The sequence below is a fragment of the Quercus lobata genome, chromosome 4 (genome assembly GCF_001633185.2).
Source record: "Quercus lobata isolate SW786 chromosome 4, ValleyOak3.0 Primary Assembly, whole genome shotgun sequence".
In the NCBI taxonomy this organism is placed as follows: Eukaryota; Viridiplantae; Streptophyta; class Magnoliopsida; order Fagales; family Fagaceae; genus Quercus; species Quercus lobata.
The window spans coordinates 4690046-4712688 of NC_044907.1; the positions used below are offsets into that span (position 1 = coordinate 4690046).

General features: G+C 32.2%; 1 protein-coding gene across 1 annotated transcript; it reads left to right on the forward strand.

The window, feature by feature from the left end:
• The first annotated feature begins 1973 nt into the window (after nucleotides 1-1973).
• Nucleotides 1974-17175, forward strand: LOC115984432 (receptor-like protein 15). Its single transcript, XM_031107458.1, has 6 exons — nucleotides 1974-2132; nucleotides 3262-3408; nucleotides 3531-5605; nucleotides 13215-13251; nucleotides 13918-14045; nucleotides 16708-17175. The coding sequence occupies exons 2-6, from the start codon at nucleotides 3345-3347 to the stop codon at nucleotides 17173-17175; spliced, it is 2772 nt and encodes a 923-aa protein (XP_030963318.1). The 5' UTR covers nucleotides 1974-2132; nucleotides 3262-3344.
• The last annotated feature ends 5468 nt before the right edge of the window (nucleotides 17176-22643 follow it).

The window sequence follows — 22643 nt, forward strand, 5'->3', positions numbered from 1 at the left end:
GACAATTGACGCCAAAAGTCTTTGGCATTTTATTGACTCTAGGTATCCTCAAATAATGGAAAGCTTAAAATATTATGGCCCTAATATTAATTTATGGTATGAACCAGCTAGTCATCACTATGAAATAATGAAACATTTTACAGAAACATATTAGATACGAAATGGGAAAAAACAACATTAACAGCTAGCAAAGTCAATTCAATGCTCTTTGGTCAATGGTGATCAGTTATCACCACAAAAGAACGCGCTTTCCAATATTTATTAGAGAAGAAATCGTAATATTGATGTGGACTATTTGATAACAGTATATATGGATGGTGCTGGTGGCGTATTTAAACTCAAGATCATTTGGAATCATAATCACTGAGAGTTGGACAAAAACTTTGTCAGTCTTATTGTGATTGAAAATCAGAAAAAGAAAAATTTATGGAGTTGGGGCGTTTTTGGTGGTGGCCGGTGGTGTTAGTTTTGGTTCATTTTGGTATGAATGGGTGCTTTGGTTGCTGGGAGCAAGAGAGAATTGCTCTCTTGCAATACAAAGTTTCCACTGTCAACTACACTGATAAATATTTTTTTACACCTTGGGACTCAGCCGACAAAGAGAGTGATTGCTGTGAGTGGGAAAGAGTGAAGTGCAACATCACTACTGGCCATGTAATCCAACTTGCTCTTAATCTCACAATATCCTATTGGAGTAGAGAAAGTGGAGGAGGTTGGTACTTTAATGCCTCTCTGTTTCTTCCCTTTGAAGAGCTCCAGTACCTCGATTTGAGTGAAAATGAGATTCGTAGATGGGTCCCAAATGAAGGTACCAAGTTTATATCCTAAGAAAAATAGGTAGTATTTGTCAAAATTCTAATTTTTTCTATTACCTCTTTAAATATGTATATATGGTTGGCAAAAAAATAAGTTTTATGTTAGGAATCATTTTATACTGTTTTGTGGGAATATATAATTGTGAACATGCAAATTGAAGCATCTAAATCTAAATCACAGGTTTTGAAAGATTCTCTGCGTTGAAGAAGCTGGAGGTGCTTCACTTGGAAAATAATAATTTCAATAATAGCATTCTTTCATCCTTGAGTGGAATTGCTTCCCTGAAGGAACTATATTTGGGGTCCAACAATTTGAATGGATCAATGCCCATCCAAGGTAAAATTCTCATTAATTTGCAAAGGAATAGTGCTTAATTCTTGAGTGTGTAAACTTTTTGGTTCCCCTCCTCCAATTAATATGTTTGTCCAAAATAAATTGCTTGAATTTTTATTTTCTTTTAACCTTTTCTTTAAAAATAAATGTAGACCACAAATTAGATGTATGTTAAGATTCATTTTGTATCGTTTTGTGGGAATATATAGTTGCGGACTTGCAAATTAAAGCATCTAAACTGCAGGTTTTGGAAGCTTATCTTTGTTGAGCAAGCTAGAGGTGCTTCACTTGGAAAGTAATAATTTCAATAATAGCGTTTTTTCATCCCTTAGTGGTATTGCTTCGCTCAAGGAACTAGATTTTAGCGTCAACAATTTGAATGGATCAATCCACATCCAAGGTAAAATTCTCCTTAATTTGCAAAGGAAGATTGGAAGAGTGTTTCATATGCTTATCGAGAACATAAGTTTATTTCCCTTACATCAATTATTGTGTTTTTTGAATTTTTTTTTTTTTTTTTTGTTTATTTCCCTTACATCAATTATTGTGTTTTTTGCAACTAAATTTCACTTTTTTTTTTTTTTTTTACATGAAAGTATTTATGCAACTGAAGTTCCTATTTTTCCATGATTTTTATGTAATATTTTTTTAATGTAGAATTTGAAGAATTTAGCAATTTGGAGAATCTTTACATGCGTGGCAATGAGATCAATGAATTCGTGACAAAAAAAGGTAGGATAGGTTGTATATGGATTAAAATCAAATAATTCTTTTATATGGTATGTCAAATGATATTATCACATCAATGCTTTGATATATTTAATTTTGCCGTATAGATACAAACATCTTAAGTAAGCTGCAACTTCTAGACTTGAGTTCGAACAATTTTAATGCACGAATTCTTGAGTCATTGGCTGCCTTTCCATCATTGAAGACATTAGATCTCTCATTTAATAATTTGAAAGGATTGTTTACCACTAAAGGTACGTTATACCCTTAACATCAAGTTGGTGGTTTTTTTTTTTTTTTGGATAAGACAAGGTGGTGGTATTATAACCGTTAAAAAGCATAAGCTATAACAAACCTATTCGAAATATTTACAATCAAAACCTGGTTTAAAACAATATTATTATTTTCGTGTGTGTTCTAATAAGTATTATTATTTACTCAAAAAAAGAATAGGGATATTTATCCCATATTGGTTGTGTGTGTCTAGTGTCCCCTGTTTATAATCCCAATTTACAGCTACAAAGATTAGGCCCCTTTGTAGTTGTACTTTGATTATATAATGTATTATAAATTCGGTTTAAAACACTATTATTATTTTCGTTTGTGTTCTAATTAGTATTACTATTTACTCAAAAAAAAAAAATTCATGAAATTCAATGAAACTAAACTTGTTGTCTTTAGTAAGTATCATAGTAACTATTTCTCTTTTTTAGTTAAATTTAGTGTTTAATTTGAAATTACGAAAGTATAGAGAAATTATGTAATTTAATTAAGTATATGTTAAAATTTAGCTATGTAGCAAAGAGAGAGGATAACATTTTATGCAATCATGACTTCTTTGACCCATTTTATTACATATATATATATATATATATATATTGAAAGACATTTTATATTATATAGTATATTAGTTGCTAACACATGTGATGCACATGAAAGTTTGACAAAAAATATTTATATATGATATATGTTTGATTAATTTAAATTGGGAAAATTGCATTAACTTCCCTTCTAATTTTAGATGGTACATTAACTTGTTTTAGTTCCAAAATAAATTGCACTCACCTTCACACACTTCATAATTTTTGTGTGGTATCTTGATATGTTTTGCAATTACTACTTCGTGTTCTACCATATCGACCTATTTGTATTGTTAACAATATAAAGTATGAGAAAAAAAACTGAATAATCTGTATATTGATGTGTGTAAATAACAATGTACAATAAAGAGCCTTATATAGGCTAGGTATGTGTATAGAACAAATAATAGGAGTAAACTACAAGTATAGTATACTGGGTTAAGCCCAATGGGCTAAACTAGTCTAAGTTATACACTAACATGCATTAATTTACTTACCTCTAAAAAAATTGTTTTTGTTTTAGAGTTGGGTGAACTAAACAACCTTGAGGAATTGTACTTGGAATATTCATCAATTGATAAAAGCTTTCTTCATAAAATTGGAGTTATGACTTCTCTTAATATATTGGAAATGAACGGCTGTGGACTGATGGGCAGCTTACCTCCCCAAGGTAGATTATTATTTTTTTTTTTTTCTCTACAATGATACTATTTAGAATAATTAGAATATCCTCTTTAAGAAAAATAATGGTTACAATAGTAGAACCTAAAAATTAATTATCTCATTTTACAGGCTGGTGTGAACTTAGGAAGCTCCAAGAGATAGACCTCAGCTACAATAACTTTGAAGGGATACTACCTTCATGTATGGCGAACTTGACATCACTCCGTGTATTGGATCTCTCTTACAATAATTTTAATGGGAACATTGATCAGTCCCCACTATCAAGTTTGTCATCACTTGAGTACCTTTCTTTCTCAAATAACAACTTCTTGATCCCATCCACATTGTCATTCCTTTTCAACCTCTCAAACCTTAAGATCTTATTAAGTGATAACAATATATTGGCTTTAGAATCTGACTCCCATACTTGGATTCCAAAGTTCCAATTAAAGGTTTTCAGTTTGTCGAATTGTTCATTTAACATTCTCAATAGCACACTTCCCAAATTTCTTCATTACCAATATGATTTGCGAGCAATTACTCTCTCTCACAACCAGTTGGTTGGGCAGTTTCCTAACTGGCTGTTAGAGAACAATACAAGATTGGAGGTTTTTATTCTAAACAATAACTCTTTTACGGGGCCTTTCGTAGTGCCATATGATATTCGTTCCAGAATTTTTACAATAGATATTTCAGATAATTACTTACATGGTCCAATTCCCACAAACCTCGGTCTAATTTTTCCAAATTTAGATTATTTAAAACTGTCTAACAATGAATTTCAAGGCAGTATTCCTTCTTCTTTTGGGAATTTGGTTTTCTTACGGCGTCTAGACTTGTCTGGGAATAATTTCTCAGGAACAGTACCAATACATTTCATAATGGGCTGCTACCAGTTAGAACTTCTCACATTATCAAACAATAGCTTCAGTGGACCAATATTTCCTACCAATTTTAATTTGACTAAGCTACAATTTTTACATTTGGACAACAATCACTTCTCAGGCATGCTTCCAACATGGATGGGGAACATGTCATCTTTAATGCAAATTGTTATAGCCAAAAATCATTTTGAAGGTCCTATTCCAATCGAATTATGCAAACTCCTTTCTCTTACATTTCTTGACCTTTCTGACAACAATTTGTCTGGCTCTATTCCATCTTGCTTCAATACCTCAAGTATCAAATTTTTTCAATTAAATAAAAATTTCTTGAGCGGTCCAATTCCAACTGCTTTCCCAAATAACTCCAATCTACTTGTACTGAATCTTCGAGATAACCATCTAACTGGCAACATTCCCAATTGGATTGGAAGCCTCTCCGCATTGAGAATTCTCCTCTTGAAATCAAATTATTTAGGAGGTCAGATTCGAATTCAATTATGCCTCTTGCAGAACTTAAACATTTTGGATCTTTCATACAATAAATTTTCAGGTTCGATACCTCTTTGCTTGAGTAACATTACTTTCGATGCATCTGCCCGAAGAACTTTTTCAAGAGATTCATATGGAGAGTTATTTCTGTCCAATAGTTTGTCATTATCAAGAAATATTGAAGATCTAAATAATTTTATGCATATGTCCAATGGAGATGTGAATGCTTTTGAAGAAGTAGAGTTTGCAACAAAAAGTAGAACTTACTCCTACAAGGGTGACATCCTCGAGTACATGTTTGGAGTTGACCTCTCGTGCAACAACCTATCAGGTGAAATCCCACCAAAACTCGGTAGGATGAGCAGCAACATTCGTGCATTGAATTTGTCACACAACAATCTATCCGGACCAATCCCTGTGACATTCTCAAATTTAAAGGAGATAGAAAGTCTGGATCTTTCCTTCAACAATTTGAATGGCAAAATTCCACCCCAGTTAACTGAAATGACCTCTTTAGCGGTGTTTAGTGTGGCACACAACAACTTATCAGGTACAACACCTGATAGAAAAAACCAATTCATTACTTTTGATGAAAGCAGTTATGAGGGGAACCCTCTCCTATGTGGACCTCCATTACGTAATGGTTGCACCAAATTGAGACCACCATCGACAATGCCAGTGGATAATGAGGGTGAAGTAGGTGGTAGTTTCATGGACAAGGATGTCTTCTACATAAGCTTCATGGTGGCTTACATAACAGTCATGTTGGGAATTGTTGCAGTTCTCTACATAAATCCATACTGGCGTACGGTGTGGTTTAACCTCATTGAAGTATGTATTGACACTTGCTACTGTTTTGTTGTGGTTCATTACCGTAAGTTATTCAGTTTAAGGAGTGGATAGCCTTGCATTGCTACTGTTTTGTCATGGTTCATAACTGTGAGTTGCTCAATTTTCGGCTTGCAAAGCCTTGCATTTTATTGATTACCTACGTGTGTGTGTCTTCTTGTTGGATTTTGTATCTGAATATTGAATTTTAATACTATGTTGTGCAAAATCTATATTTACTGTGTAATTTTAATTGAATACGATTGTGTTTTTGCATTTTTTGCTTTAATTGAATATGTGAGTTGTGCAACACACCATCCCCCGAGGGGCTTGGAGACTAGCCATGAAGTGTTAGGTAATGGCAAGGAAATATTAAATCTCATAAACTCTTTCAAAATATTTTGTAATTTTTTTTTATTTGACAAAGTTTGGCTCCAAATATGTTGGGAGCCAATAGCTACAACTCCACTCACTGTCTTTTTATTAAAGGTGAATTTTGACAAATCCACCATTATATTACATTATCCTCTCATATCCTTCATACTTTCAAAAAATCAAATATCAATAGCTTTATTATCAACAAATGTTTAAATTTCAATTTTTGTGATATAAGATTATGCATAAAAAATAAGCTTATATATCAAATAACAAATAACATTTGATTGACATGAAATTTGACATGTATATTAAGACCAAAATGAATTAATATGCTCATGAGTTCATAATGCTTAAAACCAGAATATGGGCACATTCAATCCTATGTGAGAAACAAGCACTTGTCAGATCTGACAGTGCCAACGAAAACCAATTGAATAATTTTTAACTTTCTAAAAGCTTCACTACATAAATCATATATATAGTCAAAAGATTTCTTCCAAGTGAAATCTTATTCAAAAATAAAAATAAAAATCTCCATATATGTGACAATGGAAAATATTAAAGAACAATAAATAATATGTACAACAACAACTTCGATACTTTGGATGCAAGTGATCAAATGTTGTTGCCTCAAATAATACTAGCATTGTGATTTATAAGGAAAAATCTAAATACCCTTGACAACCCCCCCCCCCCCCCCCCCCAAATCATTGAATGGTGAAAATTTTAATAGCGATTTTTTCAGCATACCTCTCTTGGCCTAAATTGACAATCACATAAAAGCCTCAAGGTTGTTCTACGTTATCTAGAGCTAGCCTCCACACAAACTAGCAATTCAAACTTGTTCTATATTCTAGCTTGAGTAACACTCGAACAAAATGTTTCTCCAATGGTGTTGCACACTACTAGAGTGATGCAAACAAAATCCAGACTCCAAAAGCCTCGCACCAAAATTACAGTAGATTCATATTCTAAATTATATTAATCTAAAAAATTTACATTTTCTATTTTTCTAATGATTGAAAAATAATTAAAGTTTATTTGTCAAATACTATAATACTTAATTAGTATTATAAATTGACCAGAATTTGAGGACATCCAATCCTATGCACAAGCACTTGTATGATCTGACAGCTCCAAAGAAAACTAATCTAGCTAGGTTTTAAACTTCAAACATTTGCTTATATCCCAAAAAAAAAAAAACCCAATCTAGCTCGGTTTTAAACTTTACAGTGTTTTACTTATTTAAGTTTGTTGTTTAAATTTTGAAGTGCATGTTTCATTTAAAATTGTGGACTTAATTAATATGTTCCATTTAAAAGTGTGGTGTTCTTTTTTTTTTTTAACTTACTTTCCCCAATCTTTTCTCCCACCTTTTTAGTTTATATTAATAAAATAGAAAAATATTATCACGGTAGTGGGTGGAAAACTCACCATGGATGCCATAGTCATGTGGCTATAATTAACTAAAAATACACTTTCATCTCATGAAATAAAAAATAATAATAATAAAAATAAAGCTACATGGCTAAATCTTAAGAAAATAATTTAAAGAACAACACTTAAGTACTGTACCTAAATTTTATCCTTTTAAGATATAGACATTTTTGCATCAATTAGGAATATTATGTAAAATAGTAAAAGGAAAATTTGAAGCTTTAACCAACACCCTATGCATTATTAGAGAAATTGTTCCCAAAAAAGAAAAAGAAAAAAGACAATCAATTGTTTTACTACGTCACCGGTTTTATAACTATATATAAGTAGGATGCTGGTGGCCTATTTCAACACAAAAACTATTTTGCTTAATTGGAAGCATACATGAGAGTTGGATAATAACTTTGTTAGTCTTTGGTAGGGTTGTAAAACTTGGTATAAAACTTGTTTATGTTTGTTTGTTTGAGAGTTGTTTTGTAATCAAGTTGAGCTCCAGAAAATTGATTTGTTTCTTAACAAACTCATGAACACAGAACCTTAGAAAAAAATTATCCAAACATGAATCAGGCTTGGAATTTAATTGGTTTGGGCTTTCAAAAAATGAGCATGGCCCAATCCATAAAGTTCAGCTAAGCTAAAAGGCAACTCACATTCAACAACCTAAGGTAATTTTTAGCTAGAAGCACATTTCGGCATACAGGTTAATTTGTCAAAAAAAAAGACAAAGTCATGGTGGTTGGTAGAAACTGGAAAGACACGAAGTCTTCCACTATAGTAGTCTAGCTAGGTCTTCTCCAATAATGCAAGTATTATCTAAGAAAGCACAGTACAAGGTGCAGAGAAAGCACCATTGACCCCAAGTCCTTGGCGTCTTTGTTAAGTTTAGCTATTTAGGCCTTGATTATCACTATTCATGGAGAGCTCTACTTAAGCTCAACTTGTTTATATATATATATATATATATATATATATTTAAATAAGTCAAGCTTGATCATTCTTTTGAGACCTCTATTTGTAAACAAGTTGTGCTCCAACAAATTATTTTGTTTATGAACAAACTTATGAACACAAAACCTTAGGAAAAACAATGCAAACATGAACCAGACTTGGAGTTCGATTGGTTTGAGCTAAAATATTAGGGTAAATTCCATTAAAATATTATGAGGTTTGGAAAAATCCCAACCAGGTCCAAAGCTTTTCAAAATTGACTAATTTGGTCCCTAAAGCAAACTTAGTCAGTAAACATTGTTAAGTCAGTTAATCAATTTTTTCTCAACTATTTTAAGTGTTAAGTTGGCTTTAAAAACCAAATTAATCAGTTTTGAAAAGTCTCAGACATCAGCTCAATTCTCAAGATATGTTAATAGAATTTATCCAAAATAATATACTCAGTTTGGCCCAACCATTAAACATGATTCTACATCTCTTAGACTTCTAAACAAGAATAAATAGGAGTAAATAAAAGTTCAACTAAGCAAAAAAGCAGCTCATAGCTGTCAATAACCAAGGATCAATTTTAGGCTAAAAGCTGGAATCGCATTTAGGCATATAAGTTAATTTGTCAAAAAACAAAGTTGGCAAAAGTCATCCCGGTTGGTAGATAGTGGAAAGACACGAAGTCTTCGACTATTGTTATTCTAGCTTAGGTCTTCTCAAATAATGCAAGGATTATCCAAGAAAACCTAATATAAGGTGCAGGGAAAGCACCATTGACCCCAAATCCTTGGCATCTTTGTTAAGTTTAGTTGTTTAGGTCTTCCTAAATAATGCAAAATTGGTATATTACTAGTGTTGGATGCAACTTTTTTGCCAATTGAATGAAGACTATCTTACAAAAAAACAAAAAAGAGGGTAATCAATTAAGAGATAGAGAGGAAAAAGGAGAATGATTAGAGTCCTTGAAATGCTGAAATATCATCTCATCAAGGACTTTACTCATTTGATATTTTCCTTGAAATAATAAGAGATGAAAATTTTTTCGAAACTGTCGTTGGAATAGCTTTAAGAGAAACGCGCTTTGCATTATTATTAGGACCATTTATGCCTAAATCTCTAGCCTCTTCTTGATTTTAGGTATTCTCAAATAATACTATGCTCATAATACCAAGGGCATAGGTTAGTCATCACTAAACATTATCTATGAAGAAAGTACACCAACAAAGTCTTTGGCTTCTTGTTGAGGGTCTTCTAATTGCAAAATTATTGGCGTGAGAAAAACAAATAACAGAAGTAAGTCAATAGTGTTCACCACAAAGAACTAATGCACGGACAGACCATAATTTCAAACTATAGAGGCTGGAGTTTAAGTAAAAATAAAAATGACAAAATTTAATTACAATACCTTAGGTGTTGTTCCTTAGATTCCTTACTTAAGATTGAGCAATGTGGCTACTTAACTAAAAAATACACTTCCATTCTATGAGAAAAAATCCACATAACAGAATCTTAAGAGGGGAACCTAAGGAACAGAATCTAAGTACTGTACCTAAGCCTTGTCCAAATAAAAAATAATAAAAATAAACTTCAAATAAACATCCATATGGTATTAACAAACTATTAATAAAGACAAATACCAAAATTATTGTTTCTTAATAGTTAATACATTAATAATTTAGAATGCAATCATCTACCAACGAACACAAAAAAACACAAAACATCATTGTTTCTTAATACATTATAATTAAAGTAGACAATTTCGTACTAGGAGCTATTTCGGTTTAACTAGAAGAATGATATATTTAGATATTGGTCAATATTAATGTACTGTTTCAAAGTTACCACTATATATAAATAAATAAATATATATATATATATATAATAAATTACCAAACGGAATGTAAATTTTTTTTTTTTGATCATATCTCAACCACCTACAAACAATTTTTTTTCTTAAATTCTCTCTCTCTCTCTCTCTCTCTCTCTCTCTCTCTCTCTCTCTCTTCATAAGTCCACACCTATCTAGTCTACATATTATGGTTAGCTCTACTTTAATTAATTTTTAACTCATTTTTATTAATTTATTACTATTTTTGCTTCCATTTTCTCTTCTACACATTTTGCTTTCATTTAAAGGTCCATTTGGTTGGAGGAGTGGAAAAATAGGAGGATAGAAAATTAGGAAGGGATAAAATGGGAGGATAGAAGAAATTTAGTTCATCCCATTTGTGTTTAGCTAGGAGGATGGAAATGTGGAGAGATGGAAAACAAGAACTGGATGAGAAAAAAAAGGGGGAGGGGGCAACTGGATGAAACCCATGTGCAATTGCTCATGGGCATTTTTGTCAATCAAGCAAATTTGACTTCCCCCTCTAGTTTTCTCCTCATTTTGGGGAGAAAACATTTTGGTGGGCTCAGGAAGAAAACACCCGGGCCCACTACATTTTTTCCCTTTCTCTTCCCAAACAACACCCACTAAAACTTCTTTCTATCTAGATTTCTCTCCTCAATTTTCTATCCTCCCTAAAATCCCTCTAAACAAACATACTCTAAGGGTCTATTTGGTTGGAAGGGTGGAAAAGTGAGATGATAGAAAATAGTAGAAGCATGGAAAAATGAGAGGATGAAAAATATTATAATGTCTCTCTTTTTTGTATAATCGAGAGTGGAAAAGTGGATGGATAGAAAAAATGAGTTTGTATAAATTTACTCATATACCCTTGTTAAAAAATGATACCCAATTAAAACAAAAATGTGACAAACAACCAAACACTTAAAACTGGAACTAAAAAATAAATAAATAAATTAAAAATAAAAAAAGAGCCAACATACTTGACATGCCCATGTGCAAGTGCACATAGGCATTTTGGTCAATAAACAAATTAGACTCCCCCCACCCCCTTTAACAGTTTTTCTCCCCATTTTGGGGAGAAAACTTTCTAGTAGGTCTGGAGAGAAAACACCTGACCCCAACCTTTCTTTTCCCTCTCTCCCTCCCAACCAAACACCCTTCAAAAAGTCAATTAGATTTATAGTTGATTCAAAGGTTCTATAAATAAAGTAAAAAAATCTACAACCAAAGAAGTCTTCGAATATCTAATCTCCACAGTAGAGAATGCCACAGCATGCAAATTAAAATATTGCATTAGATTTCAAAGGGGAAATTAACATCCTTTACAACAAAAACAAAAAATGCTACAAATGTAGATAATGTTTACAATACATCATCATCCCATGCTTAAACCAAACTGTGGACATTAGCAAAAACAGCAAAGCTACAAATGCAAATAATGTTTCCACTAGGCTTTGTAAGAATTATGATTAAGTGTGTGATGAAATTGTTGTGGAACTTATGGATGCAACTCAGAAAGATTTGTTTTCGATGGCCCAACTATCATGGTGCAGGTACGCTATACATTTAATGGAGCAATTGAAGATGAATCACTTATCAGGTGGCAAATGCGTTAGCAAGACGCCACGAAGCAAAGACAGGATACTGTGTACAATTATGTGACCCCTGCTTTTCTTTCCTTAGCAGTAGATGTGGACTAGGTGGCAGTTTGCTTCCCTAACAATTTTTGAATTCTATAAATGTTGTTTAGCACCAAAACAAGCAATGCCCAAATTTTCCATACAACTAAAATCAAAGAAGGCAGCCCTCAAGAAAAACAGAGAGAGAAAAAAAAAAAAAGAGTTAAGCAACACTTATGCAATAAAAGCATTGACAAAATAAAGCCACAAAATTGATAGAACTAAAACCAATCGAACAATTTTTATGAGAAACGCTAGGGACACAATGCTTACACAACAAATTCTAGGTGACAAACTATTATTAGCCGGTAAAAAAGTAATATTAGTAGTGAGCCTAAATGAAAATTAATAACAAATTGCCACGTAACTTTTTGTTGTGAAATTGTTATGAATGTAGCACTTTTTAATATTTATCTCACGATCTTATCCAAGAACGTGGCCATGGACTTGGCAATTTCAAATGAAAAGGTTGACAAGTGAGACTCATGAATAGTACTAAAAAATGCAATGAGACCTATAAATAATAGTAAAAATAAACTGAATAGTAACAAAAGTAAGCTGAATAGTAAAAAATGCTGCATTTTTTAGCCAATGCCAAACTCAACTTGAATATATTGTTTTTATGTGCGTGGCTGAAGACAATATATTAACACATTGCACATGCTATTTCATATTCAGCCTTTTTTTTTTTTTTTATTGTTATTATTTTTTAAGTCGATTGTAATTTTATCAGGTAAACAGGTATCTAGTGTCTAGTATTTTTGTTGGACTGATATGTTAGGTTAAGGCTTAACATTTTTTTTTATTTTTTATTTTTATTTTTGAGAAGCTGGTCTAAGGTTAACATATTGACTCATTAAAAAAACAACAAAAATTAATTAACATATTGGGCTTATAATTTAAATATTTTTAACAATTAATATTGGTTTTGATCGGCAATAAAATATATAATTTCTTGGCCAAATTAAAATGTCATCTAGTACAAAATTGAATCTTTAAAAGAGTTTTTCCAGGGCATCTGTTAAGATAAAACATACACTATGTAGAACCAGTCTAGATAGATTTCATGAAAACTCACACATGACTACCTATTACAGAAGATTAAAACTTCTGCTGAGTGATTCTCGTCATGACTTTTTATTTCGTATTCTTGTATTGAAAGATATGGTATTTAGTCATGTGACTCTTTGTTCCAGGGAATGCTTAGTGAAGCCTACACATTATTTTCTGAGGCATTTTCAATACTTCAGCAGATATGTTATTCCATTATTTTGCCCTCTTTGAATTCCTTTGGTATGGTTTATAAATTTTTATCTTACTTGTGTTGCAGGTTACTAGTCCAATGCATCGGGAAGTTGCTAATTGCTGTCAGTAGACATCTCAACTAAAACGATTCTGCATATTTGTTGCTGATATTGTTTGGTTGATCTTAGTGATATAAAAATTTATGCATCTTGTACTTCGATGTTGATCATACCTATCAGGCACTAATGTTCCCCTGCAAGATATGACTGATTATAAAATTATGCATCTTTAAATTAGCTATTGTTTGGTTATAAGATTGATTTTCGATTCAGTGATCTGTACTTACAAGAGTAAAGCAGATCAATATGAAAATTTGTTTATGATTTGCTAATCCCAAAAAAAAAAAAAAAAAAAAAAAAATTACGGATGTGGTTATTTCAATTACCACAAGTTAATTGTTATGAGCTCTTCCTCAAATGACTCTCTGTTCTAAGTGCAAGTTAGAGGGTGAGGTCATGAGTTCAAGACCGACTTTATGTGTACATAATTTACCAATAAAAAATACGAATTCTCATATAATGAAATCAAAAGTTGATGCAGTTTTCAGAATGAGTTAGAAATTCATGTGTAATATGAACTAGATTTGTTTCTGTATATTAAAAAAAAAAAAAAAAGAAGATTTGTTTCTAATTCTGTGTATAACAGGAGAAAATTTTGTTTTCTTTTTGGTGTCCAAGCAACCCTCTCTTACACAGTCACATAGAGATCTAATTCTTGGTTCACTGCAGTTATGGCAATATGGCTCTTTTCTACCATGGACTTAACCAAGCAGAACTTGCATTGCAGCACGTCTCAGGCATTGCTCTTGCCAAGCTTGTCATCAGGCCCAGATCACCATGGTGTCGCTGCAACTTTCGTAAATGTTGCAATGATGTACCAAGACATTGGAAATATGAACACAGCTCTTCGTTATCTCACGGCCAACCTATAAGATAGTGTGTTCAGACAATGTAAATACAGATAAAGACTAAAGTGATAGGAAATGCACAATTAAGTAGCATTATACAGAGTAAAAAGCTAACCTGAATATCAGAAATTAGTTAAATCATGATACTATATTAGTTATCAGAAATATATTGAACATCAACTTGACAAAGGGGCAGGGGTACCAAATTTGGTCATTGGGATTGGTTTATAAATTTAATAAAAATTTTCCCATTGGTCTTTTGTCTTGTTGTTTTATTTGATTGCGATGGCAACATATTGCTCCCTCTCAACTGATCAATACTCTCTGCCAATTACTTATCTCTCTCAATTGATACAGAATCTGAAGTATGAATTCAGTAACCAATAAGATGAGTTTACCCTTTTCAATTCTCTTTCATTGTTACACTCTGCTCGCATTTTCCTTTTCTTCCAATTAAATTTTACAGTGTATTTGATTCTGGGTATTGAAACCCAGTCGGGATTGGTTTAAATTTTGTGTCTTGGTTCTCACCTACTAATGGAGGCCATCAATCTTCAAGCAAGCCTTCTAAATTCAAATATTAGTCTCTACAAGGACATTGGATAATTTTGGCTCTGAGCAAATAGCGGGTCGGGTTTAGAATTACCCGCAACCCGACACAAAAAACCGAAGCATAGTTGATTGACCCGCCAGAAATGTTTCTGAAATTCGGGTCGGTTTTCCGGGTCTCGGGTCGGGTTGGTTTTTTGGGGGGGGGGTCCTTTCGGTATTTTCCTATTTTTGGGTCTTTTGCAATTTTTGTGATATTTTCTATAACATTGGCATTATTACCAAATATCTTTCCAATTTGAAAACTTGACTAAATCACCAAATCTCAATATTTACTACACTTTTTCACTTGTCAAATTTTATTCAAGTTCAAATTTAACTTTTAAGAGAAAATCTTTTGGCATTAAATTTATTAATGATAATGACACAACTTATTTAGGAAATGTAATTTGAATTTATTCTACCCTTTTAATTTAGTATTTCCTTCCAAAAGAAAGTTTAAATTCAAAATAGAATTCAAATTTGAAATCAAAGTCATAAAGATTCTTATCTAAAAGATCTAACCATCCACATCCCGTAGCAATAAACAAGAAACAATAAAAATATTTAGTACATATCATAGTTGTTGAGACAATATTGCCGAGTTTCCTGTAAAAAAATGTCAACTTTATCACAAACATGCATATAAAGAAACCAACACACTACTCATCCACAAATAACTCTTCAAATACAAAGAATGCAATCAGAAATATAAGTCCCCACAAATAATTCAGAATTATAGGAAATGTGTATCCCTGAGGTGCAAATTAATTCAAAATCAGATGATTGGAATGCGACCAAATTGTTTTTTTTTTTTTTTTTAATTATTATTTTTTTTAATGATTATTTTGACAACCTATCCCTAACATTTACACAAGGCTCTTGTTGGGGCAAGCAAGAAATAAATAAATAATAATAATAATAAAAACAAACATTTTTCACTTCATGCTGACTTGTCACCTCAGGTGAACATCTTTACGACACATGTTCAAAGCTGAAACTCAAGATATACATGATGGTGCAGGTGTTGTCCTTTTGCAATATGATTGCCCATTCTTTATAAACAAAAATTGCGGTGAAAATTAGGGGTGTTGTCCTTTTGTAATATGATTGCCCATTCTTTAAAAAAAAAAAAAAAATGATTGTCCATTTTTATGCTACTATTCCTTAATGTTAAAAAAAAAAAAAAAGATAAAAAAAATTTATGTTGAGCACATGTTCTGAAGGATGGACGATAGCTTTAAGACTAGTTAAATTGCATATTTATGGTATATGATGTCTTACATTTATGCATTTTCCTTCTTATGCTTGGTGCTTTCTCATGCTATTCTCTGCTTTGTCTAAATATTTCCCCTATCATACATGTCAGGAGTTTGGGTAAATTACTGTGCTCATGCTTTTGTTCTTTTCGCACGGCCCATTTCTCATTCTCTGTATGGTGTCTACCCCCTACATTTCTGGTTTGAGATCTTAAAAACCAGGTCTTTTTATCCTGGTGCTACAGCATAGTGTATTAAAATCTCTGGATGGATGCCGTTTCAAATCATTTTTTTGTTAAAAGGTTTGGCTTTAAATACACTGTCAATCCCTAAAGCTTAGCACACAAGAATTTTATTTTATTTGGGATTCTAGTTAGTTCAACTGGTAAACTTTTTGATAATTGAATAAGAGATGTGGAGTTCAATCGCTTACTAAAATATATATATTATTTATTTATTTATTTATTTATTATTATATTATTTTTTAAGTCTAGCTCACAAGAAATTTAGTCGCTAAAGTTTAAAAATGGTTACCAAATTAAAAACTAACATGCCATCACTCAATTAGACCAAGGTTCATAATTCACCACCCCCAAGTATTGAATTATCATAAAAGAAAAATTGAGAACCGTAAAACTCTTCTGGGCTATCAATCAGATGATTGTTTCTTGCTTTGAGCTATCCGAACTTCCCTAAAAGATATATTGTTTCTTTTTTGGTGGGTACTTGGGATTTCTCATTCGATATTTGATGTTGCACGATAGGCTCATCCTGACTTAATACAGGCATTCCAAGCTGCTGCAACAGCTAGAGGGTCTGGGACTTCAGGCACTTCTGTCAATAAATCTCTTAATGCTGCAATAATTGGTGACAATCCTCCTCGAGGGAGGGGAGTTGATGAAAGAGCTGCCCGTGCAGCAGCTGAAGTCAGAAAGAAAGCTGCAGCTTGGGGCCTCTTGATACATCCACATGGCATTCCAGTACAAGCTATGCCACCACTTACTCAACTCCTCAATATTATCAATTTAGGTGTGACCCCTAATGCGGCAGAAGGTGGGGAAACTGATGGAGTGAAGAAGATAGCCAATGGCCATCCTTCAAATGGCCCAGTGGATTCCAAAAATGATGAATTGACATCAGCGCAAGAAGATCAGGCTCCTATTGGATTGGGCACAGGCTTAGCATCATTGGATGCCAAGAAACAAAAAGCAAAAGCCAAAGCTACAACTTGAATTGTTGCATAGTTGAGATTATGCTGATCGGTAAGGAAACCCCTTATTTATTTATGAGAATTGGAATGATTTCCAATATGGCATCAGAGCCTTTTGTTTTGTTGTTTGAGTGATGAACAATCCCGTTTATCCATGGTTCTCAGAAGCTATAAAGGGTATTGAGATGTGCCCGTTGATCGACAAGTATTCCTTTTCGTTTTAACCAATAATCAGGGCCATATACTCCGGAGATCATGCCAGCCAACAGATTAAATATATTCTTCTAGGTATTGACTGAAGAATGAACTTGTCAGTTTTCCTATCTTTTGGTTTTTAATTAAATTTTGAGCAATTTTGGGGCGTCATGTGAAAGCACTTCAATGTTTAATATGTAAAATAGTGTGTTAATTTCCCTAAAAAATGAGATGAGCTTATTTCCTTTGTTTGAGAATTAGCTCTCTTTTTGATTCTTTGTTTTGTATAGTTTTAGAAATCATTGTTTTGATAAAGAAAATCCTCCAGTCATTGGAAAATTTTACTCAACTAAAATTGAGGTGGTACTCCAAATCAATAAAAACCAGTTACCTAATTCCAAAATATGACATAAGTTCAACAGGCAACTTTTCAACTCCTAATGTAGCACTCATTCAAACCAACAGCAACAGTCACATTCGTAGCACTCATTCAAACCATTAGCAAAAGTCACATTCGTAGCAAAAGTAATAAATTAAGAACAATCCCGTTTAGCAAATATGATGAGTATTCATCATTTTTTTTTTAAAAAATTCTTAAGAGATGCCTTGTGGGAAGAAACTAAAGCCACATTTGCGAGCAATTTTAAAAGCTGATATTCCAGGGTTATTTTCCTTTTGAGAGAGATGCACAATGTGATCACCTCTATGTATAGAAAATTATCTTAGATTGTCTCATATTGCATGTCTCTTACGGCATGTGGGTTCTCAGGTGGGGACAAACAAATATGAGAGTAGTCCATGAGATTGTTTCAAAAGGTATTTTTTTTTTCTTCATTGACAAGGAACTTTATTTTTCGTCACCTTTTTATTTTATATTGGTCAAAAAAAATATAAAATATAAACTCTCAAGGGGTGGGTGGAAAGATATGATAGGGTGTGAAGTCTTCAACCATCTTGGTCTAGGTTATCTCAAGTAATGCATAGTTCTAGACAAGTATTCACTATGAAACACTTTCCAAGAAGGTAAGATGCAAATTTACTTTCAAATTTCATGGTTCTTATTAAAAAAAAAAAAAGCCTTCATATTATGGAAAATTATTAAGTAATCATGATGTATGAAACACTTTCTAGGAAGGAAAGATACAAATTTAGCTTTAAATTTCATGGTTCTTATAAAGGAAAGCCTTCATATTATGGAAAATTTATTAAGTAATCATGGTGTATAATTGACATGGCACTTCAAACCAATAAAAACACCTTGTCTAATTCAAAAATATGACATGACAACAAACAACTTTTCAACTCTTCTCCAACGTAACTTTCCACCGATACGTATCTTTAGCAAAAGTCACATTCATAGAAACAATAAGAAATTAATAACCTCTTTTAGTTTAGCATAAATGATGAGAAACTCGTTATTTAAAGGAAAAAAAAAAAAAAAAAAATCCTAGAGATGCCTTATTGGAGGAAGCTATGCCATGTTACTTTTATGGGAGATTAGTGACGCATATAGTGAAATTATCTTATAAGACAGTCTTATTATGGTATACCTTTCTTTTTATTTTATTTTATTTTTTATTTTTCAAGATTTTTGATATACAAAATTACTGATTATATTTTTAAATTTAAGTTTTTCTAACATCTACTTTTAACATTTTTCAAATGATTTTTTATTTACCTTAAATAAAGTGATACATGGTGAAACAAAATTGACATCTAATTTCCAATTTGATTATGAGAGAGAGAGAGAGAGAGAGGTGAAACAAAATTGACATCTAATTTCCAATTTGATTATGAGAGAGAGAGAGTATTTGGTGTACGGTCATGTGAAAGATTGGATGGCTAATATTGACATTCCATTGTGTGGGAGAAGGACATATAAAAAATTAAAATCTAAAGTCGTTATGAGAAATTAACTTTAATGATAATTTGATGTATTCATATGATTTTATTTTTGTTAAAAAGTTTAGGATTTTAAATGAGTTGGGTTTTTATTATTCCCGTCATTTTAGAGGCCTTCTTGAAGTGAGGGAGTTCACATTTTTTTTTCTTTATAAATAATTATTATTAATTAAAAATTTTTGCCGCCCTAGGCAATGTCTTAAGTGGCCTTGCCCAATGGCCAGCCCGGCTCATTGTGCCAATATATTTTATTTTTTCACGTTAGAGCTACATCCCTATATCTTTTTATAATATTCATAGCATTTTCACCTCTTTGGTGAAAGCACAAATCCTTTGTCTTTTTTTTCTTCTCTCAATGAAAATGAATAATTTTTTCCCACCTTTTATTTTAGTTGAAAAACAATTTCCCTTTTTTTTTTTGATGAACAAGAATTTTATTCACAAGACAAAAATAGAACTACAAATAGGATACAAGAGCCTCATCCTTAATGATAATCTCAAAATAGGGAGGGCCGAAACCAATGTATGGATACAATGTATGTCAAAGTCTTCAACCTCGCGGTCTAGGTGCAAAATTCATAATACTAGTGATATAGACTAGCATTTACTATGAACACTTTCCAAGAAAGCACTGGATACGAATTCATAAACGTAGTTGATCTGATGAGGCCTAAGTGCTCGGCATTTAGTTAAGTCCAAGTCTTTATAAAGAGGGAAAAGTTAAGGGATGGCCTAACAATTGCCCCCAAAGTCTTTGGCCTTAATTTTCTTGAGTTTAGGTATTCTCAATTAATGCAAAGCTAGTAGTACCAATAGACTAGTCATAACGAAACATTTTCCAAGACAGTACTAGTCAACTAGAAACAAAATTAGGATCAGCACCATTCAAACCAAAGACTTTGGCCTCTTCTTGAGTAGGACATAACTGCAAAATTACAGATGAAAGAAAACAAATCACTGTATAATATGTAGCATGCTGTTGGCCTATTTTAACTGAAGGCCGCTTTGTTTGTAGAAAACTGTCTTATTTTTGTTACGGAAATTTAGGAAAAGAAAAATTAGATAAGTTCGGTCGTTTTTGTTTTTGGTGCTGGGTGGTGTTCATTTTGTTCAATTAGATTTTAAAGGGTGCTTTGGTTGCTAGGAGCAAGAGAGAATAGCTCTCTTACAACTCAAAGCTGCCATGATCAACTACTGATGAATATAATTTTACATCTTGGGACTCAAGCAAAAACATTATGAAATGATATTAAAATCAACAAAAAGTCAAATCTCTTGCATACCTTTGTATTAGTAGTGGATGTAGCTTTCCTGCTTGTTGAAAGGATTAGACAAAAACTAAGATAGAGAGCAAAACATGAATGAATTTGATAAAAACAAATAAATAAATAAGTTGTTATTTTTCTTCTATTTTCTTTTATTTTTGTTTCTCACAGATTCAGGAATTAGGTAAATTCCTATAAAAGAGTGCAAAAATATTATGAGATCAACCAAAAATGCGGTGAGTTTTTTAATTTTTTTAATTATTTTTTTATAAAAATTCAAATATCATTTAATATCATATTTTAATTTTATATTGTAACTTTATCTTTTAATTTCATTTTTCTTGCTTTTTTATATACAAAATTACTAACTATGTTTCTAAGTTTAAGTTTTTCTAACATCTATTTTTCAAATTTGAGCCGATTTTGTAATATCATGTGGAAGCATATCAATGTTTGAAATATAAATCAATGTTAATTTCCCTCTAAAATGAGGCGAGTTTATTTCCTTTTCTTATGTAAAACAACATGCTTTTAATGTGGTATTATCTTTTTGCATATGCCTTTTAAGGGTGTTCTTTTAATGTGGTATTATCTTTTAAATCAATGTTTCCTTTTTCTAAGTTTATAGGATTTTTTTTTTCCAGGTATACAGCTTCAGATTTCATTGCTCACTCTTTTATATACTAATCAAACTGTTCTTCCTCTTTGCAGTCATTCTCCAAACAATCCCAATAGAAGCTTCTTTGTTCCATCAAGAGAATACCTATATATGCATTGGTTTTTGGCTTAGGGCGCATGAATTCCTTACATGCTAAGATTGTATATGACAAAGCTCCAATAGATGATATAGTATTGATCTATGATGGAGTTTGTTTTGTGTTGCTGTTTTAGATGTGCATTATGGGATAATAACCGAGAAGGGTGAGGGTTTCGGTTAAAACTCAAGAAATAACTTGCATCATGAAAATGGAAATTCTCACAATGTACTTTACTCATCATTAGTGATAACTCCTAACTAGGCATTAAATCATTTAAATTGCTTCTTCAAGATTGTATTTTACTTGTTACTGTAACTTAAATATTTGATCTCATGAAGTTTACAAAAGGAAATCTATATAGATCAGTAAGCATGTGACAGAATTTGCTATGAGCATTGTGACATTTCACTATTTCGGTACAAATGAACATACGAGAGTTACAAACTAAACTAAGAAAAAATTGTGTCATGGTGCGTTCCTCTAACAACTTGTGAGTCTTACAGGTGGGGGCTATCAAATATGAGAGGGAATATCATGGTGATTTCATGGTGGTGGGTAAAAAGATGTGGTGGACATGATCACACAAGTCTTCAATTGTCATGGTCTAGGTTATCTTAAATAATACAAAGTTTATAATATTAGTGATATAGCTAGATTAGTATTTACTATGGAATAGTTTGGAAAAAAGCACAGGATAGGTCTTTGGCCTTTTGTTGAGTCTAGGTCTCCCCAAATGGTACAAAAGAAACGATCATTAGTCATCACTACAAAACATTTTACCTAAACGTATTACATACGAAATAGGAAAACACCAATGCTATGGGTTAGTCATCACTATGAAACATTTTCTTTGAAAGCACTATTCATGAAACCAAAGTTTTCAACATCTTCTTGAGTGTGCGTCTTCTCAAATAGTGCAAAACTCCAAACCATTGACATGAAAGTCTTTGGCAACTTCTTGAGTTTAGGTATTTTCAAATAATGCAAAGCTCATAACACCAATGCTATGACCTAGTCATTACTATGAAACATTTGCCATGAAAGAACAATTGAAATCAAAGTTTTTGGCCTCTTCTTGAGAGTGGATCTTCGCAAATAATGCAAAACTCATAATATCATGAACTAGTGTTCACTATGAAACCCTTTCCAACAAGGCACTAAACTCTAAACACAAGTTGGGAAAGCACAGTTGATTCCAAGTCTTTGTTCTTTTGTTGTGTCCAGGTCTTCACAAATAATGCAAAACACATAATATAAATAGTATGACTTAAGTTCCAAGCTACCTCATTCCAAAATATGACTTAAGTTCAAAATGCAAATTTTCATTCAAACCAACAGCAATAGTCACATTCGTGGCACTAATCCAAACC

Coding starts and splice junctions, on each gene's coding strand:
- LOC115984432 (XM_031107458.1), top strand. CDS start 3,345: ATGACTTCTCTTAATATATTGGAAATGAACGGCTGTGGACTGATGGGC. Junction 3,409..3,530: donor GGGCAGCTTACCTCCCCAAG/GTAGATTATTAT, acceptor CTCATTTTACAG/GCTGGTGTGAACTTAGGAAG. Junction 5,606..13,214: donor TGTGGTTTAACCTCATTGAA/GTATGTATTGAC, acceptor CTTGTGTTGCAG/GTTACTAGTCCAATGCATCG.